Genomic DNA, 25,599 nt, shown 5'->3' with positions numbered 1-25,599 from the left:
ATTGCTATAAAAAGAAACCCAACCTATGAAAAAGCACAGAGAAAGCCATTTGTGCCCAGATCTAAAATCCAAACTGAAATTCAAAGGTCTGCGAGAATAAAAATATCTTCCCCTGGCTCCACAAAGATTATCACGTTGGAAATCTCTGGGGAGGGCATTCCAACTCCGAGAAGAAGTTCTGTTCCTCCATGGTGGGCTTGTAATTTTGGCTGGCTTATTTACAAGGCTATGCTACAATGAACCAGAAGAAAAGGAATCAGCAACTTGTTACAAGACCATATTCAGCTCAGTTCAGTGGTACCTCGGGTTACATATGCTTCAGGTTACATACGCTTCAGGTTACAGACTCCACAAACCCAGAAATAGTACCTCAGGTTAATAACTTTGCTTCAGGATGAGAACAGAAATTGTGCTCCGGCGGTGCGGCAGCGGTGGGAGGCCCTATTAGCTAAAGTGGTGCTTCAGGTTAAGAACAGTTTCAGGTTAAGAACGGACCTCCGGAACGAATAATACTTAACCTGAGGTACCACTGTATTGCCTTAGTGCAGCTCTCCTGACTTCCTGTGCTTGAGATCTGAAGAAAGTTGTCACATCCCCTGTACACCCACTCTGGCGTTGGACCTGTGCTTGACCCCAGAGCCACAAACAACTCTTGACAATGAGGGAGAAAGATGAAGCTCCTTAGTACTAAGCAGGACCATGAGTCCCTCTAATGTTGTCTGCTCTGAGCACCACCAGCAATCCATTGTCTCTGATGGAGACCCCTTTCCTAGCCCTTGAATGCCCTTTATTATTTTAGCTGAAGATGCCAGGAATAGAAGACGGGGTTTTGTATGCCAAACATGCAATCTACTGCTGCCTATGGCCCCTTTCTGTGCTACAGACGTTTCAGAAGAAATTCACGGTGAAGGCTATGTACACATAACCATTTGCTCTGGCTCCAGAACAACCCCACTGCTAGCGTTTAAAGCTGAGAACACATGATGTTAGCCGCAATCCATCTGCATCCCATAGTTTCTGGAGAAACGCTGCTGTTTGTTGTGCTTGCCCTTAACCCTTACTGATCTAAGAACGTAAGCCACAGGTGTGTACATGTGAGACAGCCATTGTGCATGTGCGCAGGACATAAATAGTAGTTGGGAAGCAGCAAAAAGGTAATAATAATAATAATAATAATAATAATAATAATAATAATAATAATAAAATTTATTTATATTCCGCCCTCCCCAGCCGAAGCCAGGCTCAGGGCGGCTAACAACAATAAAACAGTACAACAATACAACACAACACTCTAAAATCATTCATTATAAAATTAATTCAACTCAAACCAATGGCAACCATTGGGCCAGAGCTCTGCGAAGATTGCCGAAGGAGGGAGTCAGGCTGTGCCCTGGCCAAAGGCCTGGTGGAACAGCTCTGTCTTGCAGGCCCTGCGGAAAGATGTCAAGTCCCGCAGGGCCCTAGTCTCTTGTGACAAATAAGTGATGCTCATCTACTGAAGACACACATCCTGGCATGTACAGCAATGTAAGAATGCACCTTGAAATGAGGCAGAGAAGAAACAACATTGCTGTGTTTTAAGCCGCTGCATCTGAAACCATGGTATATGATGTTTGCTGTTCAAATAAAAAGAAATACAAATTCCACTGGGCATGTAGTACTTTTGAATGCGTAAAAGCTATGGATCAAATCAGGGAAAGGCTACCCATGACTGAGGAATCAGTGTTCCCATTTAGAGCTATTTGTCCTTTGACAGAGTGCAGCATGTACTCGTGTTTTATCTACTTGTTTTGTATCCTCTTCCCCTCCTTCAGAGAACTCAGAGCAGCATTTTAACTTCCCGGCAACCTTTTGGGATGGGTAAGAATGACAGATAAGTTACTTGCCCAAGACAACTTGTTGAGTAGTGTTCTGATTCCCTCCATATGCAAGTGAATGAGAGATTCAGATAGTGTGGAAGAGAAGAAGCCAACTAAGTGAGCCACTTCCACGTTGTCTGGTGACATTTATTTCAAATATATATCATTTTACAAACGAGACTGCGTGCTTTTTGCATGTTAATGTCACCAACTGGTACATCTTTTCACCAGCACAGCTCATCCCATCCCCTAAATACCTAAATTCTGCACACACCAGCAAGGTTGTGTGATACTCAAATTCCAAGCAAGATGCTATTGCTCTAGTCAAGAAGTAAATTGTGGGTAACACCATATACATTTTTGTTGGAAAGGAAGCTCATAATTTTTGTCCCCAGGGCAGAGGTAGCTAACCCCAACCTGAGGGCTTAAGTCACACAGACCCCCACAAGCAAATTTTTCTGCCCCCACCAATTTTGATAGAGACAAAAAGTCATGATATTGAGATGGGCATACAGAGTTACATTTCTATACCCAGCCCACCACCCAGTGGCGTAGCGTGGGTTGTCAGCACCCGGGGCAAGGCAAGTAATTTGCGCCCCCTAACCCGTGGATTTGCGCCCCCTAACCCGTGGATTTGCGCCCCCTAACCCCCAGATGTTGCGGCCGGCCCCCCTGCACCCCCCACGCTACGCCACTGGTTGCATTCATGCCACCTTGAGATTTGTTTGATTATTGTTCTCATTTGACACCATTTATAACTTATTTTTGGCCCGTCTTACTGATATTTGGGTAGAATAATAAACTGTTTCATGTTTATGTCCCTGTGCATCTGATTAAGAATGAACACAAATGGCCTTGCAAAATGCAGGCTATAAGAACCAGAAGACAAGCTTTATTTCAGACAGCAAATATGACTCAGGCACCCAACAGACCCCTCCAGATCAGGAAAGCTGCATTTCGTGGAGTGGTGGTGATGTCGGGAGCAGAGGCATAGGGGGGGGAGCAGAATCCTTTATTTGCTCACTATTTCCTTGCTGGGACACAGGTGGTGCTGTAGCTTAAACCACAGGGCCTAGGACTTGCCGATCAGAAGGTCAGTGGTTCGAATCCCCGCGACAGGGTGAGCTCCCGTTGGTCGGTCCCTGCTCCTGCCAACCTAGCAGTTTGAAAGCTCTGCACATGCTCGCGGAGCCTCTTTCTCAGCTGCGCGGGGCTTCCTTCCCTGGATCTGGTTTTCGTTGGAGGAGTGAGGCCGCGGCGCCCTCAAGCATGTGCAGAGGGCCGCGGAGAGCGCGGGCGGCCTTTCCCCTGCGCGACTCCGCCTCCGCCCGGGGTGGTTCCCCATCCTGGGTCCCTCCCCCGATGGCCGGGAGGAGGCGGGCAGGCGCGCTCGGCCGTGCCTGGCTCGGAGGACCAGCCTCCCTCGACGGGGCGCTCGCGGGGAGGAAGGAGCGCGGTGCCGGCGCTGTCGCCGACTGGACTGCCGGCCGGGATCGCCCAGGGGGAATCGGCGCTCTGCACGTGCTCCGGGGCCGGCTGGCTGCTGCGGGGAAACTTCACGCACCGCTTTCTGAAGTACGGGCGACGCAGCCTCCGCGAAGGGCTCGGCGCCGTCGGAAGAGCCCTGCGTGGCCCGAAGCGTGCTGCACTGTCCCTCCCTCGCTCTCTCTCCGCACAGTGGGCGGCGACCTGGCAGCTCGGATTCGCACAGCCAGCACTGTGAGAGAGAGTGTGTGAACCAGGTAGGGGCAGAGAGCTGCGAGTGCGCCCCCCAAAATGTTGCGCCCGGTGCGGCTGGCACCCCCTGCACCCCCCACGCTACGCCACTGCCACCACCTGATGAAGGGGTGAAAATCAACCCTCCCTAGTCATCAGATCAATCATTTGATGAATGGAAAGGGGTCGTATCTGTCCTGTCAGCTGGGGGCCTTCCGTACCTTTGGATCAAAATTCCTTCTCTTGCACAACTTTTTCTTCCTTTGCAGCTGGTCTTCCAAAGAATAAAATGGTAACAATGCTTCATTGTAAGTGACCCATCCCTAGGTCAGGGTGGGCTGAATTATGGCTCCCAAGTGGTCGTTTGTTGAATGGGATATTCATGAATTAAAATGGGGAGTGTCATTTACTTATTGCAGTTAACATTAACAGCACGCTGTGTTTAGGCAGGTTAGATTTCACACAAGCCCACCCCAAGCCACTACCTATTTATGGTAGCTTTGTTGAGCTGGAATGCAACCTGGCTTTGTATCAGTCTGCTGGTCAGACTGTGTGTTATGTACTGAGTTGAATAGGATCCAAAATGCAGCAGTCTGATTGGTCCTAGAACAATGCAGCAGTATGATTGGTCTGCAGGAGCCACCCAATCCGGCTCCAGATGGAAGTGAATCCACAACCTGATTGGCCTACAGGAGAATTCCGGAATTAGCCAATCACGTGCAGCCGATTGTGTAAATAATGTATATAAAGCAGATACTTTGAGGGGACTTTCATTCCTCCTCACCACTATGAGCTGAATAAAGAGCATGAAATCCACTCTCGACTCAGAGTATATTTCACTGTGTATGAGGATAGCTTCTTGCACATCATCAAAATGGGCAGAGGGGAGAGAATGTGTCATCCAAAAATGGAGGACACAGATTTTCATCAGATCTGTATATGCTAATTTATTTGTACAGATACAAATTTGCAAATCAAATTTCAAAAGGAATACAAACCAACTACATGGGGCTACCTTTGAAGTTGACTCGGAAACTGCAATTAATCCAGAATGTGGCAGCTAGACTGGTGACTGGAAGTGGCCCCTGAGACCATTTAAAACCAGTCCTGAAAGATCTTCATTGGCTCCCAGTACACTTCCGAGCACAATTCAAAGTGTTGGTGCTGACCTTTAAAGCCCAAATAGCCTCAGTCCAGTATACCTGAAGGAGCATCTCCACCCCCATCATTCTGCCCGGACACTGAGGTCCAGCTCTGAGAGCCTTCTGGTGGTTCCCTCACTGCGAGAAGTGAAGTTACAGGGAACCAGGCAGAGGGCCTTCTTGGTAGTGGTGCCTACCCTGTGGAATGCCCTCCCGTCAGATGTCAAGGCAGTAAGCAACTATCTTACTTTTAAAAGACATCTGAAGGCAGCCCTGTTTAGGGAAGTTTTTAATGTTTAATGCTGTATTATGTTTTTAATATTCGGTTGGGAGCGGCCCAGAGTGGCTGGGGAGACCCAGCCAGATGGGCAGGGTATAAATAAATTATTATTATTATTATTATTATTATTATTATTATTATTATTATTATTATTATTTGCAACGGTGCAGTCAGCTGGCCCTTCTCCCTGTGCTGTTTGCTGTCTAGGTGCTAAGTGCTGGTGGGCAACTTCAAGGCCCCTCTTGCTCTCCTCCTTTCTCATGGTTTTAAACTAAACTTGAAAAAGACAGTCTTTCAAAGAGAGGATACCTTCAGATAGATGATTGCATTCTGTAAAGTCCCTTTTTATAGACCATACCTTGCTTTGGCTACTGGTCACAAAAAATAGTTGGATTGTGGCACACCCTAGAAACATGATTTCAAAAATCCAATATGTGTTGTTGTTTTCACAGTTTCACAGGAAGAAATGGGAGTAACCTTACACATAGGCAGGAACTGCTGCAAAAGCCATTTGCAGGCTGCGCCACATGAGCTGAGATGGTGCACAATAGTTCTTCAGCAAAAAAGAGGATTAGAGAGATTAAAGACCAGGAGCAGGAGGGAAAAGCTTTCAGAAGACCTCCATTGCTGACACATCAGTCAAGTTAACTCTCTAAAGGCTTGGAGGAGAGGGTCTGGCAGTGTTAAGAGTCAGGCCAAATCCCAAGACTTCCCCATGTCTCCCAGACCATGGATTACGCTCCTTCGTCCAACCTTCCCATGACTCCCCAGGAGTCCGAAGGCTAGGCGGAGGAGATAGGGGCAGGAGGAGGAGCTGGAGGAAGGGGCCAGTGGTTTGTGGGGTTCTATGCCACCCATAAGGCAGAGGGAAGAGGGTGGGCAGCCAGAGAGGGAGAGGAGGAGGCTACACAATCTACCATTGCTCTTAGCACGAAGGTAGACCAAGGTAGCAGCTTCACATTGCTTGTCAATCTTGGCTGCAGATGCAGCACGCCGTGATTCCCTTCTGTGCCTGAAGAGGGTGCAGATGCCTGGATAGAGGAAATCCACAGGGGCCACTAGGCTAGCCCATAATCTCAGTTGCTGCTTTGAGAATGGACATTTCTGGCGTGTTACTAGGAGAAGAAAAGTTTTATCATCTTACTACACACACTTTCAGAATGTATGACTGAAATATACTCGGAGTCGAGAGTGGATTTCATGCTCTTTATTCAGCTCATAGTGGTGAGGAGGAATGGAAGTCCCCCCAGAATGTCTGCCTTATATACATTATTTACACAATGGGCCCCACGTGATTGGCTAATTCCGGGATTCTCCTGTAGGCCAATCAGGTTGCGGATTCCCTTCCACCTGGAGCTGGATTGGGTGGCTCCTGTGGACCAATCAGACTGCTGCATTCTGGATCCTATTGTTCTAGGACCAATCAGACCGCTGCCTTTTGGATCCTATTCAACTCAGTACATAACAATGACTTTCATGGACAAGTTGGTTTGGCATCACGTTCTTAATCCAAACGTGGGGAATTGCGAAGCCCCACTCCATAACAGAAGTTCCTGAAAATACCTGATGTGGTGACTTGATTCTAATAAATACTGTAGGGGGTATTGTTTTTATTTGCTACCATGTTGTGCATTTGGGTGTTTTTATAGTGTAAACTGCCCTGTGATCCTCGGATGAAATGCAGTATAGAAATTTAATTAAGGGATTTGAAGGGGGAACAAAAAAACACTGTCCTTTGTTTCGCTTGCATTGTGCCACAGGAACCCTGTATTTAGGATGGAAATGACCAAGGGCTTTAAATAGCAACAGGTTTCTTTTTTTTCCTGCTTGGTCATCATGGTTATTTTGCTGGAACAGAAAGGGGTGCCCTTGTTTAAGCAGCTTCCTTCTTGTGGGCATGGCAACCTGGTAATAACTTACAGCTAGGAAACTTTGAGACAGCTGCCAAATTCCCCGATCTAGCGCTGTTCTATATGACCCACTTGGGCTGACCCACCCACACTATAAACAAAGCAGAATGGCGGTACCCCTCCCCTCCCTGGATGAAGCCTGATTAGACCAGCAGCAGCAGGGCAGGCTATTAAATCTCCGTGGGTTAGATAACTGTGGGCAAGGCGTACGGAAAAAATGTCTCCAGTGCGTGGCAGCGCAGGGCTGAAGGGTTCATTTGAAGAATTTCAAAGCAGCAGGAATCAGGGAATCCAAAGAGAGGCCAGTTGCAGTGAAGTCTACAGACCTTTAAACATGAAGAAAATCCTGTTGGGCCAGTCACTCTCATTCTCTCTCTCTCTCAGACCTCACAGGGCTGTTGTGAAGACAAATACCTAAACATTCTGGATCAGTGTCACTAGGACACAAATATGGGAGCAGGAAATCTACACTCCAGAGAACTACTGTGTGTGTGTGCTGAGATTCCTACCTCTCCCATACACAGAGCAAACTTTATTGAACTTGGAAAGTTACATTCGATATAGCAGGAATACAGAACTTTTCTTAGCCTAAGAGCCACATTCCGTTCTGAACAATCCAGTGGCGTAGCGTGGGTTGTCAGCACCCGGGGCAAGGCAAGTAATTTGTGCCCCCTAACCCGTGGATTTGCGCCCCCTATCCCTAACCCCCAGATGTTGCACCCGGTGCGGCCGGGCCCCCCTGCACCCCCCCACGCTACGCCACTGGAACAATCTCCCAGATGCCACAGGCAAAAATGGGCAGAACAATGAATGCTTTTTTAAAAAAACCTTTGTACAGCAGGTTGGTTTCTAAAAAAAAAACCCTATATACCTCTCCAGCCTTCATCTGGACAAGCAAAAGGCACACTCAGAGTTCAAGGGCATATTCCAGCCAGGCCAAAACCCTCAAGGAGAATGCAAGGCAGGGCCAGTCGTAGGTGTGGCTGGGGAGGCAGAGTGGCCTGAGGAGAGTCCTGGGGGCCCCAGGGTCTGAGATACCTCACTCCTGCAATATATTGAATTGAAATTGAAATTGAAACTGACACAGAATGTTCTATTCGGTGCATTTTAATTTTTATTTTACATTTGATATTATTTACGTTGCTGGGATTACACGTTGGAGTTTGCATGGTGAAATTTGGGGTGACTCTTATGGACCTGCAGTAGGTGGTGATGATAGTTGCTACTAAGAGAAGACCGAAAAGCAAAGCTAATTGACTTCCTCCCAACTTCTTAAAACAATGGTCAGAGCAATTCTGTGCATGTCTTTGGCAGAACAGAACATAAGAAGAACCTGCAGGATCAGGCCAATGGCCCATTCAGTGCAGATGTGGGACCAGATGGCTTTGATTCCCAGCAACTGGTATCTGGATACATAATGGTTAACAAACCAAGGGTATAAAAACTGTCTAACCTGAGAGGCACAGGCAGCTCACCTTGTACCAAGTCCGACCACTGGTCCACATAGATAAGCGCTGTTTGCACCAACCTTCGCCAGCCAAGTACCCTCCAAATATTCTGGACCACAAATCCCATTATCCCTGGCTATGGATGGATCTGATGGGATTTATCAACCTCAACTTCTGGTTGGCGAAAACTAGTCTCCCCTAACTGGCATCAGAGCTCCCAGGTTCCAGGCAAGTCGTCTCTTTTTCAGCCCTACCTAGAGAGGCCAGGGAGTGGAGCTGAGACCTTCTGCGTGGCAGACAGGTGTCCCACCACGGAGCTACAGCCATCCCCTTCATTTTCTATGTTTCCTCTCCTCTTTCGGGATGAGTATAGCCAAGGCAGGGAACATTTTCCAGCTCCAGGCAACCTTCTGAGGGACGCATGCCTGCAGTGTGTGGGGCCTGGAGGGTTCTGCATGCCAAGCAGCTGCTCTGCCCCTGAGCCCCCTCCTTGGCCCTCCTCTGACGCACGGAGGCAGAGAGGAACGGGACGCTCCTCGGCAGATGTCGCCATGAGGGGGCGCCCTTGAGCCAAGGAGGCCGGCGACTGAGGCGAGAGGCCACAGCTGGGCAGAGGCCAACAGCAAGGTGAGCCGGTTTGGGAATTAGGGGTGGGGAGGGCGACGTGTGGTGCGTGTTTAAAACAGAGTCCACAAACCCGCTTTTTAAAGCCCGCAGTCCTTGGCGTCTGGACTTGCAGGTGATGCCATTGCGCCCCACTGGCGGAGTCTGCCGTCCCTTGCTGCCAGGTAAGCGCCGCGGTCCGCTCTCTGGCGCGCCCGAGAGCATGAGGCTCTTCATCTCGGGGTCGCGGGTTCGAGCCCCACGTTGGGCAAAAGATCCTCTCCTTGGAGGGGGTTGGACTAGATGACCCGCGGGTCCCTCCAACTCCAATTCCACGATTCTATGACCCTCGCGCGCGCGCAAAGCCGCGAAGAAGGAGAGTGGTGAGCGGATCTCCTCCATTCCTCCGCCCGGCTTAAGCCTGGGGGTCCGGCCTTGGTGGGACCCGCTGCGCCCCCCTAGGGAACGCGCAGCACTGCAGCCACCTCGCCCTCTATCCTCTCGGGGGTCTCTGGGGTTTGGCGAGCGGCGAGAGTGAGCAGGCAGGCGCCTCATCTCCCCACGTTGGGCACGTCAAACTTTGCAAAAAGGGGCCGGAACGAGAACACCAAAGCCCGTTTTGCTCTGACCCCCAGCTCCCTTTCCCTCCCTCCGCCGCCTTCTTCTTGTTAGAGAACAGTTAAAAGCTTGGTCTCCCCCCCACCCACCCACCCACCCTTTCACCTTCGCCTTCTGCATCCCGAGCATCCTTTCTTGGGTGATTCCTACCCGCCTCCCAATTCGTATTCAGCCCATTGCTTCGCTTTCCCGTTGTGCTCCAGCTGTGCGTTAAAATGTACGCGCGCGCCGTAGTGAACAGGGAGCTGATGAATTAAGAGTCCATTGGCCTTTTTTATTATTATTATTCTGCACAGTTTTAATAAGAAGCATAAATAAGGACTGTGTGGGTGGTTTTCTCGCAAGTATTTGTTCTCCATCGGCGGTTGCGGCGCGCATTTGGTCTCCTCGCTTCAGGATCCAAGTAAATGTTGGTTTCCCACCCTCACTTTCACTCTCAATCACCTTCTTAGGCCACTTCCTTCATCTACTTGGTGCAGAAGGCTCTTAGCTGCAAAAGTCCATTCATTCTCTCATACACTCTTAAACTTGCCTCTCTGGGCGTTTCTGCACAATAATGGAAACCTGCCTCCAAGTACGGGTTTGTTTGTTTGTTTTTATTTGTTTTTGTTTTGGTAATTGCAACAAAAATTTAATATTCCACCTTCCCAGAATAGCGGATTGCTGCAATGTGTTGTACATGGGGCTGCCCTGGGAGATGACCTGGGAGCTCCAATCGGTGCAGAACATGAGTGCCTTAATGCTAACTGGTCCAGCCAGATGGGATCATGTTGCACCAATTCTGGAAGATGCCCGTTCGCCTCAGAGCTGCTGTTGCTGTCCTTTAAAGCCCTGAATGGCTTGGGACCCAAATGCCTGAAGAAGAGCTTCTCCCTATAGCAGCCTGCCTATCTTCAAGGGAGAATATTCTCCATGCCCTGTTCCTGGGTGAAGTTTGTTGGGAGGCAACAGACAATCTCGCCTTCTCCGGAGGGTCTTCCTTCTAGGGGTGCAACTGGCACCAATGTGACAATCATATCTGCACCAGGTTGGACATCATTGACTTGCCTGGGAATTTTAAAGTTCAGGTTTTGAATAGCAACTAGTACAGGCATCCCCAAACTGTGGCCCTCCAGATGTTTTGGCCTACAACTCATTTGGTTAGATTGTGGTGCTGATAATGCCAGGGTTGCAGGTTCAATCCCCGTAAGGAAAAGCTGCATATTCCTGCATGGTAGGGGGTTGGACTAGATGATCTTTCAGTTCCCTTCCAACTCTATGATTCTATGTCTATTCCTCTGGGTTTTTTACGGTTATATGGGTTTATTGTTAATTGTAGTCACATATACACCAGGGACAGGGGTGGGGTGCTGTGGTCTAAACCACTGGGTCTCTTGGGCTTGCCAATCAGAAGATCAGTAGTTCAAATCTGTGTGATGGGATGAGCTTCCGGTGCTCTGTCCCAGCTTCTACCAACCTTGCAGTTCCAAAGCATACCAGTGCAAGTAGTTAAATGGGTACCACTGTGGCACTTGTCACATTGTCCCGTTGCACCAGAAGCGGTTTAGTCATGCTGGCCACATAACCTGGAAAGCTGTCTGTGGACAAACACCGGCTCCCTCGGCCTGAAAAGCGAGATGAGCACCACACCCCATAGTCGCCTTTTGACGGGACTTAAATGTCCAGGGGTCCTTTACCTTTTACATCTACACCATAAATTTTAAAGGCATTTGAAGCATATGGCTTTGCCTCCACCAAAGAATCCTGGGAACTGTAGCTCGCTAAGGCTGCTGGGAATTGTTGTTCTCAGAGTGGCAAACTACGGCTCCCAAGGTACTTTGAGGAGGAAGCCATATGCTTCAAATCTATGGCATGCATGGGACCCGTATTATATTGGATTGGTTTGCCTCATTTTTATTTACTTTTGTATGCTGTCTTGGGATCTCTGTAGAGGGGCAGGCCAAAAGCATTTGCAATAAACTAAGGAAATGAATAAGGGAGGAGGGGATATCCTTGCTGCCCTCACAAATCCACCAACTTCCTTTCCCCTGCCCCCACCCAACCGCCGCCAAGTTTGTGCTCCCTGCTGTCAGTTATACACTGGAAAAGCACACAGTAACGCGGCATGCTTGAGTAAGCTGCAAAGTGATGCTAAGTGGGTTTTCTCAGAAGTAAGTTCCATTCAGTTTCAAGGGGAATTACTCCCAGGCATAAGATCACTGCGTTAAAAGCAAATTAACGAGCCGTGGGCTAAAGAGGCAGCAAACAACGAATAATCCCTAAACGTCCACTGAATTAAAGAGAGACCTGTGAGTCTTGTTGTCTTTCTCTCCAAGAGAAAGGAATGACAGGAGTAATAATAATAAAATGTACTTAAATGAAACTCAGGAAACCAGTGTGCATGTGTTCAATACTGTGTTATATGTGCGCTACACGAGCATGTGCAATTCATATGTAGGAAGTGGCATGCAGGAGTTTTTCTTCAGCCACATGTATGTGCATGAGATGTGAGCAATGTATCTCGTGTGCATGGACACAGAGGCTGCCGGAGGGGTCGCAACCAGGAGCAACTGGTGCAGAGCTGTAGAGACACCCTTCTGACACCAGCTCTGCAGCCACTTACTGGAACAGTGTGGGAAGAAAGGCTTCATTAACTACGAACCCCCAAATTTGGGAGCACCTCCAAACCTGTGCCAATGTTGGATTTTGGGGTGTTAACTATGAACCCCGGTTTGATGTCTCTGTTAAGTTTGGGGGTGTTGCAGAATGTGATGGATTCACTGCAAAATGACTGCAAAGCTTTGGCATGGGTTTGGAGGGGATCCCAAATTTTGAGGCCTGTGGTTAATGAAGCTTTGGAGAAGGGCAAGGCAGTAGCAAGGTTGGGGGCTGTGTGAGCACACCGAGGGAGCCAAGCCAGCATCCGCTGACCTCTGGTGTTCCCACCCATGCAGGCCTTGCCACCCTGCTGTGCCCACATGGCATTCTGGTAAGCAGCAGTGATGCTGGTGTCAGGAGGATACCACTCTGTGGCACCCCCTCACCTGCCCTGCATCTGACATCATATATGATGTCAGGGGTGCACCAGGTAAAGATGCAGCTGGGCCAAAGGGGGTTTGCAGGTACCGCCAATCAGCTGATCAGTAGCACCTGCAAAGCCAGCTTTGCAACCGGCAATGGTCAGGTGGTCATTGGGGCTACTGTGCAAGGAGCTATGCAAAAACCGGTCAAGTGAAGTCATTGTGATGTCAGGCGATTGACAGGGAGGTGGGTGGCTGGGGGCATGGGCATAGCCAGGATTTTTGTTGGGGGGCAGGCCTTTGGTTGGGGAGCAGAACCTCAGTTAGCTATGTATTTTTATTGATTTAGTGGGGCAGCTGGACGGCTATGCCCATGGCTGGGGGTGGAAGAGATAAGGATCCAGCCCACTAGCTGGGTGTGTATCACCTGAGAGCAAAGGAAGTATTATTCTTGCTTCAGAACTGCAATTGATACTGAAATCCATGTGGATTTGATCAATTGCTTAACAAAGACATACTCATACCATTACCCAACTAAGATTCCTTATAGCGCGTGACAGCCCTATCACAGAAGCAGTCTTCGGATGTCTGCAGCCTGTGTAAAAGGTGGGAAGAGGGCTGGATATTCATGCCTAGGTGCCAATTAGACTCTGTAGAAGGAGCTCTTTTTGTCCTCTTGCCTAGCTGATATGAATAAACAGGGCGAGAGGACTTTGCTTTTTTTCATAACTGATGCATGAAAGTACAAGGCAGCATCCTAACAGGGCTCAATGGAATGCAAGAGAAACTTCTGCGGCACAGATGTTAAACAGACAATGATTGGAAGAGCTGCAGATCAGGCCTACCATAGGTCTCACTTAATTTTCTGCCTGTTGTCTGTGTGCTAAAATGCCTGGCCATGTGATAGGCATGGCACAGAAGAATAGGGAGAGCTCAAAACCCTGTGGACAATTTTAGTCCTATCAGGGCCGGCTCTACTGTTAGGCAGAGTAAGTCATCTTAAGCTGCAAATTTTCATGGTCAGAGAACAAACTGTCCATGTTAGTTGATTTATTAGTGTATTTTTACGGCTAGGGAAGGGGAGAGGTGCTTGTGGGATGTTCTGCTGTAGGTACCAAAATAACTTACAGCCTTGGGTATTATGCACCTTGACTTGGGGTATGTTCACATTTCTTCCTTAGGAGCACAGTGAAGTTGTTTTCCCCTAGTACATTTTGCAACTCTTCCCCTCCCCACCCCTATCACATCATCAGCATGGCTTGATCAGTGTCAGATTAATTTCTGTTCATGTACACACTGGGGGCATTAAGCAGGGTGGTCACCCGTAAGCAAAGGTGTTCACACCTTGCCCAGAAACAAATTAAGAATGGCCTAAGAACTCCAGCAAGGATGCGGGTGGCGCTGTGGGTCAGTGGCGTAGCGTGGGTTGTCAGCACCCGGGGCAAGGCAAGTAATTTGCGCCCCCTAACCCGTGGATTTGCACCCCCTAACCCTAACCCCCAGATGTTGCGCCCGGTGCAGTCGGCCCCCCCTGCACCCCCACGCTACGCCATTGCTGTGGGTTAAACCACAGAGCCTAGGACTTGCTGATCAGAAGGTCGGCGGTTTGAATCCCCACGACGGGGTGAGCTCCCGTTGCTTGGTCCCTGCTCCTGCCAACCTAGCAGTTCGAAAGCACGTCAAAGTGCAAGTAGATAAATAGATACCGCTCCGGCGGGAAGGTAAACGGTGTTTCTGTGCGCTGCTCTGGTTCACCAGAAGCAGCTTAGTCATGCTGGCCACATGACCAGGCTGTGCGCTGCAACCCCAGAGTTGAGCGCTGCAACCCCAGAGTTGGTCACGATACCAGCTGGTTTGAGAAACAAGGCATCAGGCAGAAATATCTGCTAACAAAGTCCAAGATACATATGCACTTTGGAAAACATGATGCAACCACAGGTTAAAAACTCAGCACTGAAAACACAGTGAATGCTCAGTCCACGGGAGTGTGAACACAACCAGGGAGTGGGGCAGGCAGGATGCCTTTTGCTATAGTGCATCAGGCATCAAAATGTTTTGGGTCGGCTTATTATGATGTTTTGAGAGAGGGAGAGAATGTACAAAAGAAACAACAACTCCATGGAAAAAGGGGTGGGAAGTTGACAAAAATGAGAGAAAAGACGAAATTGTGTTTTGACTGTACAGGGTAGGAAAAACTAATGACAAAGAGTCAGCTATTTGCCTTAGGATATGCTTCAGACTATCAGTTTCCCCTAATATGCCTCCTTTTTCTTATTTTCCTTACATAAGATCGGAGATACATTCTTCTCCCCACCCCCACGCAACAAGAGCATTATGTTTAAAAACAATACAACACCAATGGCCCTTCAGCACAATGACAATTTATAAGTTTAGAATAGAGTTAAGCAGAAATTTCTCAGAAGACTTCCTCCCACCCCTGAGAAAATTTGTGATATTTTTTTTCTTTTTTCCCACGGGGGGGGTGGGGGGAGGTAGAAGCATTTTGTAGAAGTTTCTCAAAATATTTTCTACCACTTCTTTGCAGAATTTATCCTCCCCCTGGAGAAATTTGGTGGAACGGTTCCCCACAATTTCTCTGCCACCAAATGGTGGGGTAGATCTTGAGGGGCCATTTGCGCACAGCTGTAGTCTGGAAGGTTGTGGACTCTCCTTCCTTGGAGGTTTTTAAGCAGAGGTTGGGTGGTCATCTGTCGTGGATGTTTTAGTTGAGATTCCTGCATCACAGGCAGTTGGACTAGATAACTCTTGGGGGGTCCCTTCCAACTTTCCAATTCTATGACTCTATGGTCTTTCAAAGTGGGATCCTGTCTGACTATTGTGTGTCCCTGGTATCATCTGGATCAGAGGTTAACAACGTGGTGCCCGTGGGCACAATGGCACCCTCGAAGTTTTCCCCCAGTGCCCATGAAACCTTAGAGCCTCCAAAACTAATCACTGCTTCCTTTCCCAGGTCATGAGGTGGCTACCTTTTTTCTTCCTGGAAAAGTACATAGAACTGAAAGAGGAAGGTGTAAGAGTGAAACTCTAGTCTTTCCCACTTCCTGTTTTAGTTTTATGTCCTTTTCAGGCTCAGATACATTTTTCTCAGGCTTTTACCCAAATCCCATGGGAAAACAAAGCATGCATACACACTTTCTCTCTTTCTGTCTCTTGGAGGGGACAGGAGAGAGAAGCGGATATGGAGGAGGTTTGAGAGAAGTGCCCAGAGGAGGCAGCTCACTGCACTCACTCAGAAATCCTTAAAAGGCCTAAAAATTGGCCGTCCCTCTTCTAGATTATTGGTGTTTTAGGGTTGAGATAGGACAGGAATGTAGGGCAAGGGAACAAGTGCCGCTGGTGGAGTGTTCAACATACATTTGCATAACTGGATACGCTTTTTCGTGTCACAGTTAAAAGAGTGTGAGCTGTGAGCTAAAGGAGTGCTGGAGATTTTTGCACTCTTGCTCAGTTCAGCACTGTGCACACCCAACAAGTGCAGGCACTTATGGCAAGTCACAACTGGCCGAGATGTGGAAGGATTTCTGTTCATGTATGGTCTGGGAATGTCGTATGAGGAACTCCAGCCTGAGAGAAAACAGGCATATGTGGTTGGTATGTTTGTATTTGCTTGCAAGCTAGACCGCAGCTTGACTGTGTATGCGGCTCTACATCAGTAAAAGCACTTGGAGGAACAATCTGGCCATTGACTCTCAGCTTAACTAACCTCGCATGGCTGTTGTGCGAGGATGAAGCGGGGAGCAGAGAACTGACTCTGCAGGTAGAACATCTCTGTGCACAGGTGACACGCCACGTTAGGAAGGAAGAAGCGCTCGCTCACATCCACCTTCCTGCAAAAACCACCCAACGAGCGCCACAGGTATCTTCATTCACACGTTCAGGCGAAGCACCGCTCTCGCGTGTCGCTGGCGAAAACTCCCCCGCAGCAGCAGCCGCCACGCGCGTGCAGGGCGCGTGGCGAGTCTGGGGACGGGGGTGGGAGGATCTTGCATGCTGATAAGGTGCGCGTGTGCGTCCGTCCGCGCGGAGGGGGTGGGCTGGAGCGCTGACTGGCACCTCGCCACCTTCCCTCAGCGAGCAAGAGAGCGAGCGAGCAAGCAAGCTGCGGCTCCCTCAGCCGCGGTAGCGCCGAGAGGAAATCCGGGAAAGAGCTCCCTCAGCCAGTCGAAAAGGGGCGAAGCCGCTCGCTCTTTCTCTCTCTCTCTCAGGGAGCTGCCGCCGCCGGCGCGCTTCGAGTCCCAAAGTCGAACCGAAGTGGAGAAACGCGCGGGAAAGGCGAGCGGCGGCGACCCTTTGGCCCGCCTGTCCCTTCCGCCACCCAGGGCAGCATGAGGAGGGGCTGCTTGCCTGCTGCCGCTGCCGCTGCTTGCAGTGTCGGAGAAGGAGCGCAGGGACGCCGCCGAAGGAGAGACGGGGAAGGCGCGCCCAGGAGGCAGCTCGCTCGCGGCCTCGCCGCGCTCTGAGGGGACGCCGCTCGCCGCCTTTTCTCCTCGCTGCTGTTGCGGCCGCCTCTCCTCCTCCTCCTCCTCGCTGGGCGCGTGTCTGTCTGCTTGCTCGCTCCCTCGCCCGCGACTCCTTCCTTCCAAGGGGGGCGCCGGCTGCTGCTCTTCGCCGCCGCCGCCGCGCTGCATGGGGCGCGAGCGCTCGGCGCTTTCCAGATATGGTCAAGGCGGCGTCGGGGGTGGAGGTGGCGCTGCCGGCCGCGGCGGGCTCTCTGTGATCGCCGGCACCCGAGGAGGGGGGCCCGGCGGCGGGAGGAAGAAGCGGACCCGCTGAAGGAAGGCGAGGAGCAACAGCGGCGGCGGCGGCGCTTGCCTACTCCTGCCCACAGCCAGCCAGCCAGCCGGGGAGCGGCGGGCGAGCAACTCCGTCTGCAGGTAGGTAAGGAGCGGAAGCAGGAAGAGGCTTTTGTGTCCCGCCGACAGGGCTGCCCGGTGGCCAGGAGCGACCCGGCAGGAGCCTCCGCCGCCCCTCCGGGTGGGCCCTCGCCGCCTGCCGCGCGCGCTCGCCCGACCTCGCCGAGAGCGGGCGGGCACCTTGCAAAGAGCGGCTGGGTGCATGGACGGAGGAGGAGGAGGGATGAATGGACCGGGAGGGACCGATGGCTTCTCCGTCTCCCCTCGGCTGGCTGGTGGGCAGCCATCACCTGTGCCGAGGACCCCACACCCATTGCGGTGCGCGCGGAAATGTGCCTTCTGGAGAGGGGAGGGGAGCACTAGCGTAACCGGGGGGGGGGGAGAGAGAGAGAGAGAAAAAAAAGGCGCTGGGCTCAAAAGCTGATCTTGCAAAAGCGGCGAGGGTGCCTGGCCAGGGGCTGTGGGGGGCTCCCAGGGAGATGTGGGGTGCGGAGATGCCCTTCCTCGGAGATGCTCAGAGAGAGAAACGAGGGATGGGGTGGGGTTGGGGAGGGGGCTCCAGGCGGGATGCTTAGGGATGCTTAAGTCTGGTCCTCCTCCTTAGGCAAGGTTCCCTATCCGGGGTGTGTGTGTGTGTCTGTTTGTGTGTGTTGCCCGCGCCTCTCCGCAAACACGCCCCCTTTGCCCACCCTCTCTCCCCTCCTCCCGCTGCTCCCTGCGTGGCTGCCCAGGGTGGGAACTTCCCAGGCACCTCGTGCTGCTTGCAGGGATCTCCCCGGCGACCGAGGGAGGGACCTGTTGCTGCAGAGGAGGTAAAAATATACATTTTTTATTTTTTAAAAAAATCTGATTTCAGTATATATGATGAAGGAGATTCAGCTCGGGCTTCGGAGGATGCTGGTGTAGCGGCGGCGGCGGCGGCGGCTGCCTCTGGCGTGTCCGCTCCATTGACAGCGCTGCAGCCGGGATGATGAATGGCTGGGAGCGGAGATTCGTATTTCCCTCTTCCGTCGGCGGGAGGGAGAGGAACCAGCCCGGGTGGCTTTTGGGGTGTGATTGGTTTTGTGTGCAAGGGGAAGCGAACGGCGCTGGGCGTCTTCAGCCAGGGAAAGGGCACCCCTCTCCCGCAGTAAATGGGAGGCAGAGGGGTGGAGACTGCGCCGGTGGCTGGAGGGTCTGCATATGCAGAGGGTATCAGGAAAAGGATGATTATCATTATTTTTTTTTAAAAAACGCTGCAGTTTCTAGGCAAACTCGTCGTCTTATTCTTAGCAACTGCTCTGTGACCAGCAAAGGAAAAGCGGTGTGTGTGTGTTGAGAGAGAGATCGTGTGTGCAGGCAGCACGGTTCTGGATGGGAACCAGAGTTTGCCTGGAAAGGGAGAGAAACCATAGCTTGGAACCTCGTGCGATTCTTGCATCTCATTTCAGCGCTGGGGAGGAAAGGGCTGAAGCCGTCAAAGTGGGTGGGTGGGAGGGAGAGGTGTCCTGGTTGAGGGATAAGCCAGAGGCTATCGGGATCCAGGTATCTCTTTCTAGCATGACTGTAGAACACACCCACCTAAAGGAATCTCCCTTTCCATGCCCCTGCCGCTCCCTCCTACATAGGTCAATGTGGTAGCGGATGGATAGAACAGCTGCATTGGGACCACTGCATGGGTGGGTGGGGTGGAGTGTGCTTATGGGCATCATCCTGCCTTCCTGCATGCTTGAGAGACATGAGGTGCACATCTCCTTCCTTGAGCCTCCCCTGAACTTAAGCAACTGTGGGATGACAACCTTGGGATGCAAAGGGGGAGGCTTTCGCATCTCCTGCAAATAGTCTCTTTGCAGCTGCATTTTTAATTTTTTCTTAATCATGGCATTGACTTAAATGTGCTAAAGCATTTAACTACAAAGAGATGGGGGGGATGCGTACACGAAAAGCCATAGTGGAGCCATTCACGGCTGTAGCAGCACCGCTATAGTTTCCATGGCTGTGGGAAGGTGGCTTTTAGCCTTGCGCCAGCCATGCTGGGGATCTGTGGGTGAGCATTTGCATGGTATTCCCTGCCGTGTATATAGAAGTGCATGTTAGAGATGGCTATTTCAAGCAAGGTGCTTGAAGCAGCAAAAGAAGTAGCCCAAGTGGCTTCGAGCAACATGCTGTCCGAAAGCATCTGCAGGTGTTTCTTGAAGCAGGTTGTCAGAAATAGGCGTGCCGAACTTGTGCTTGTGTGCCTGGGTGGGGAGAGAGAGCTCCGCACATACCGAAACCTGCAGACTTTCAGCAAGGGAAAAGCACCTCCGAAATAGCCCTAATTGTACATCACACAAGGTTTCTAATGAGCAAGGCAAGGTAGCAGGGAGAAATATAGTGAAGACCCTGGAACAAAAAACCAGCATGTTAGAGAGAGGGTGGAAAGCTTAGTGATGAGAAAATGCCATTTCTCAAGCACAGCATGGGAGCAAGTAGAGGGTTAACTGGAAAATGTTCTTCCACGGGGGCTCACTCTAATTTTCTTCATTTTTCCACAACAGTTGCTCAGTCTGACAAGCAAAAGCAAACTGCTGCCTTTGTAGCACTTGTTAATTTTGCTTGATTTAGCATGTTTGCTGTTGGACGAAAATCGATTTTTCTTTTTCCTGCACAGCAAATTCGCTGGCTCCCCACAACACACACTTTCCCTTTAGATATTTACTTAAGTCTCTTCCTCAGGCAAAGAAAATAATTAGAGACACCTGCAGCCCTGATTGAGTTCTAATTCTCTTTCCAAGCAATGCAGGATTCGTACTGTTAGGAACTCCATTATTGTCAAGAAACACATTGCGTAGGTTTCATCTTCTAGGTGGAGGCATGAATTCATCTTACCAGTAGTTTTAGTTTAATTCTTTAATAGCAGCCTGGCTGATTTTTTAATATCCTGGCTGTGCAAAGCAACCTTTCCAACAGGGGTAGGTTCTATAGTAGCAGCAAACTGCCAAAACACACTACCAATCGTGTAAACAGATGGGGGAAGAGCCTTACTTTCTAAAAAGAAGGAAAGCCATAATAACATACAAAAGGGTTAGCTCTAGTGGATGCAATTAATTTTGCTGCTCTCTTTGTTCCAGCTTTATAGGCAGTCTGTTCAAATCCATCCAGGTGTGCAGGACCGATTTCTCTCTTTCTGTCTTCTCATCATCTTTAATCAGCTAGGTGGTTCAGTGACATTTTTTTTCTCCCACTTCCATCTGCCGAATCCTTCTGCAACCTGAACAAATTTTATACAGTATATTCCCAAGGTGTTCAGGAGGCTGTTTTTTTTAAAATAATGCTAAAATCTACTACCCCAGCTCCACACTTTTCTATGGAGCTGCCCAGATCCTTCTTCCCATGGGACGAAGTCGTTCTTGCTGGCACCCCATATCAGGGGTTCCCAGAGCCTCATGGTCCTTCTGTGTCCTTCTGTGTCAGAAAACATCGGAATTGTGTGCTGGCTGGCTTAGCCTAGAAGTCCGTCTAGTTCAGCGTTTTGACAGCAACCGGCCAGATGATTAAAGCACCAATGTTGGAAAGATTCCAGGTGCTTCAATTTTTTATTTTTATTTAAAAAGCCAGCCGTTGTAGCGCCTAGAAAATGCAACATAGGCAGCCCAATAAAATGCATGTGTCTTCAGAAAAAGCCCCACGGAGTTCACAGTGGGGTTTACTCCCACGATGCAGCGAAGGCAAAGGGGGCACTGCCCCACACACTCCAGTGTTTGCTTGGCCAGCCCCCACCTGCTTGCCTTCTTACTGACAAGCAGCTCAGAGGGTGGCACAACCTGTCCGCTTCCTCCTTCTCAGTGTTGCCCTTGTAGAACTCAGCAAAGAGGACGGCAACACTAGAATTAGTTGGCTTTGCCTGTCATTGGCTCCAACTACCGTTCAGGCTTCTTGCCTTCTGCCTTATCAGTTCCAATGCGCATCTCTTGCCACTGCTCCCATGTAAGTGCATATGATTGCATTCAGTGCCGAGTGCCACAAAATCTGCAGCCTATATTGGGCACCTAAACATTTTATCTTGGTTCTCAATTTGTAATTTGATTGCCACACCCTCCTCCTTTTTCTTCAGAACTGCTTAGAGAAATTATTAGCCTTGATGTGATAGAGATAGCCCACTTTCTGTCATTGTTGCCCATTATCTGGTAGTTAGACGTAAGCAGTCCTGATAAATTAAGATTCTGATTTTGTCTTTCACCTGGCCACTGCTATATCTGTGCGCTGCACCAGGGCAGCATGGAAAAATGAAGACAGGCATCTCAGCAAGCAGTGTTCACTGTTTTTCTTGGTTCTGGGTGTGCTAAGAATAATGATACTCATAGAACTTGTATTATACTAGGATTGACTATTTCATAGAGTTGGAAAGGACCACGAGGGTCATCTAGTCCAACCGCTTGCCATTCAGGAATCTTTTGCCCAACACGGGACTCGAACCCTTGGCCCTGAGATTAAGAGTCTCATGCTCTACCAACTGAGCTATCAGCATTTTTATATATAGCATCTGCTGAGCATCCCAAGGTTTCTCATGTACTCTCTCAGTAGAAAAACAACAGATTTCTGATGCTATGCTTGTTTATTCAGAAAGCACACGTACTGCTTCTGTGTACCTCCACCCCAACATTGTCTGTGACTTTCACTCCTCCAGCTGCACCACCTTTACTCACCTGAAGGCCTCCTGTTCCCCTCAAAGAAATCTACCCTTTCTTCGTTGCTGCCGTTCATGCCTGGAAGTGCCTCTCAGAATGTCTCTTTGGCTCCACCTCTTCTACTCCTCAAAACCCACCTCTTCTGTTAAGACTATATGGCAACCAAGCCTATGGAGGCTTGACTGAAATAAGCACATATTCCTTCCCCTTCTCTCTCTTTTTCTTTCCTTTCACTATTGTCTCATTTGCTTTGAATTACAGGCTTACCATACAATGAAGTTATCCCATTCGCTTCTACCTGCACAATGGAGCTTTCTCCTCATGCACACTGGTAGAGGAAGGGGGAAGTTTTGTTGTGCAGGCATGGAAGTCCTTGTGTGGTGTAGTGGTTAAGAGCGGTAGACTCGTAATCTGGTGAACTGGGTTCGCGTCTCTGCTCCTCCACATGCAGCTGCTGGGTGACCTTGGACTAGTCACACTTCTTTGAAGTCTCTCAACCTCATTCACCTCTCAGAGTGTTTGTTGTTGGGGAGGAAGGGAAAGGAGATTGTTAGCCACTTTGAGACTCCTTCTGTAGTGATAAAGCGGGATATTAAAGCCAAACTCTTCTTCTTCTAATGGGACAACTTTGTTGCATAGAGCTGCTAGATTGCAAACTTCTTGGGGCAGGGACATGGCTCCTTGCACTTTTAAAAGATCCGAGTGCTGGATAAATAATCATAACAGGCATTCTTCTTCTAAAGAGCATAAAAATAGCCCTACTAGGTCAGGCCAAAGGGTCTAGCATCTAGTCTAGCATCGTGTTCCTACGGTGGCCAACCAGAAGCCGGCAAGCAGGACCAGAGTGCAACCGTTCTCATTCTTATCATGCCCCTTTAAATGTAGTGTGACTTTCATTTATGAGTAAGCACACTTGGTTGGGGTTGCAAAATTAGATCAAGTCAGATTTTAATATTAGTGGCCTTTATTAAATTTGTATAGTGCTCTTCATCTGAAGATCACAGGGTGTTTCGCAACATAAAAATGCGAATGAGAACACAAAATACGTAGTAAAACAAAATCAAAAACAAGGAACAAACCAATAACCCCCACCTCCCACAAACACATTTAAAACACCATAGAATGTTAGTCAGCCCAAGGCCTAGTTGAAGAGAAATGTTTCCGCCTGGCTCCTAAAGCTGAAGGCACGAAGTGGGGAGAAGCATTTCATGAATGGGGAGCCTGCCACAGAAAAAGCTCGTTCTCATATCGCCGCCCTTTGGGACTCTTGCGGAGGAGGCACATGAATAAGGGCGTCCAATGATGGTTGCAGGGGTCCAGGTTGGCTCATATGGGGAGAGAGGTGGTCTGTGTAACACACAGTTCTCGGGAAGCCTCCTCCACAAAAGGTCTAGGGCAGGGGCCAGCAAGGTTTACCTCGCTTGGGCCGGTTCACTCCAGTGGAGATCTCTCTGTGGGCCAGATTACGTGCGCATGGCTATGATTTCCAGCGTCTGTGCATGCACAGACACGATTTATGGCACCACAGAAGCGAGTCTCCCCACCGTGCTGCACCGGTTTAGTGCAGCGCGCAGGGACTTGCCGAGTGAGCGGCTCAGTTCATGGACGGCTCCTGGGCTGGTTAAATGACCCCCGTGGGCTGCTTGTGGCTCATGGGCCTTAGGTTGCCTACCCCTGGTCTAGGGGGTGGCAACAGAAGAACAAGTCTTTTCTGCAGTGGCTCCCCACTTCTGGAATGCTCTCCCCAGGGAGGCTTGCCTGGCGCCATCATTGCATATCTTTAGGTGTCAGCCAGGCAAAAACATTCCTTATCTCTTAGGCTTTTGGCTAATTAAACAATCTATGTCCTTTGAATTGTGTGTGTCTTTGCGGGGGGGGGGGGTAATTATTATTATCTCAAATTCTGAGTAGGTACATATGAGAGGAAGTGGTTTTTCAGGTAATCTGGCCCCGAGCCATTAAGGGCTTTAAATGACAGGAGTTTTGAAGTGGCCTACAAAATGGACTGTGGAAAATCCAGTGGAAATGATGATCTGCTGATGGAATATGTTCAAATCTTCAAATCCTTAAGGAGGTCTGCTTCACATTTTGAGTACCATAACCCTTAAGTAATTCTTGCAGTGAATGCTAGCATTGGTCTTTGTGGCTGCTCCTTCTGAGTGCTGAAGTAGCTGCCAATTTTCATCTGCTGCCACTATTATTTCCTTTTGACACTCCTGTCCAATTATCTGGGACACCATGCCAAAAGAAGTGGGGCCCCTATTCTGGGACAGATTCTGGGCTCTATTACGTAGATGGTGTGCCTTTGTCTGTCACTATTCACACAGAAAGGTGAGCACAGACTTATTCAGACGCAGCCCCTAATTCCCTACTATTCCATCCTGCCGTTGCATCTTTCCGCAGTAGAAACATTATTTTGCAAATTTGTAAAACCTTTTACAAATTAAACTCTACTCCAAACCACATTGCAATGCAGTCAGAGCCTTTAGTGTTCTACAAGCAGTTCAGCATATGCTCAAGCGAAAGTGGTGCTGGGTGCAGAATTCAGCTCCTTGAGAATCACAGCCTTAATTTAGAAACAAAACCCAAACATTTCTAGTCTTTAAGGCTGTGAATAAAGGCTTGAAAGTGTGTGGGCAATGTGGTAAAATTCAAGAACCGGAACAGTGACTGAATAAGTGACGCAGGTATCGTTGCTGGTTCTCTGTACTATTCCTTCCTCCTCCTCTATGCCTAGCTGAATAATTTTTTGCAAAATAAGCATAATATTAACAATGATTTGCATAATTTAGACTTGTTCAACATTCTTTGACGTAGAATTTGGGTTACCTTGGTGCAAATTGAGCTCCCGTTGCTCTGTCCCAGCTTCTGCCAACCTAGCAGTTTGAAAGCACACCCGTGCAAGTAGATAATAGGGTACCACTGTAAACGGCATTTCCGTGCGCTCTGGCTTCCATTACGGTATCCCATTGCACCAGAAGTGGCTTAGTCATGCTGGTCACATGACTTGGAAAGCTTTCTGTGGACAAACGCCAGCTCTCTAGGCCTGAAAGCGAGATGAACGCTGCAACCCCTTTGAGTGGACTTAACTGTTCAGGGGTCCTTTACCCTTTCATCTTTACCTAGGGTGGTGATGGGTGCCAAGCAAGCAAACAAACAAGGAGGCAAGCAAATAAATAAATAGCTTTTTTATCCATCCAAGTTCTCGGCTTTGCCTGCCTGCCTGATGCTCCGGTGTTCCAAACCTTTAACTTATGAACTATTGTTCATAGATGCACAGCTGCCTTTCCATTTTGTCTGCTGATTTTATTTTGAAAGGTTCCTGGAGAAAGAATCAGACACGGTGATATGAAGAGAAAGAACCAAAAGATCAGTCATGGTTTCATAATTGTTTAAACATTTTGAAATGTCCTGTTCGGGAAACATAAGATAGCCCTGAGATGTTTTGCATTGGGGTTGCCTTCAGTGAAGTCCGGTGCCTTTTGCCCATTTTTGGGAAAT

The 25,599-nt window shown here is 49.4% G+C and overlaps 1 protein-coding gene across 6 annotated transcripts in view; it reads left to right on the top strand.

Moving 5' to 3' along the window:
* The window catches only part of SLC8A1 (solute carrier family 8 member A1), a 303,786-nt gene that overhangs the window by 18,186 nt on the left and 260,001 nt on the right, over positions 1–25,599 (top strand). For 3 of the 6 annotated variants that reach the window (XM_081903820.1, XM_081903816.1, XM_081903815.1), the window contains exon 1: positions 9,068–9,143. The exons of 1 other annotated variant lie outside the window; for it this stretch is intronic. In XM_081903820.1, the coding sequence (XP_081759946.1) occupies positions 9,098–9,143 (46 nt within the window). In that variant the 5' untranslated portion in view covers positions 9,068–9,097. Of the gene's footprint in view, positions 1–9,067; positions 9,144–16,996; positions 17,471–18,143; positions 18,262–25,599 lie in introns of those variants that run through there. 2 more of the 6 variants (XM_081903818.1, XM_081903819.1) reach the window with 2 other exon arrangements.

This window comes from Podarcis melisellensis, assembly GCF_964234715.1.
Source record: "Podarcis melisellensis genome assembly, chromosome: 3".
Taxonomy (NCBI): domain Eukaryota; kingdom Metazoa; phylum Chordata; class Lepidosauria; order Squamata; family Lacertidae; genus Podarcis; species Podarcis melisellensis.
The sequence above is the reverse complement of the archived record's forward strand: the minus strand, read 5'-3'. Positions and strand labels throughout refer to the sequence as shown.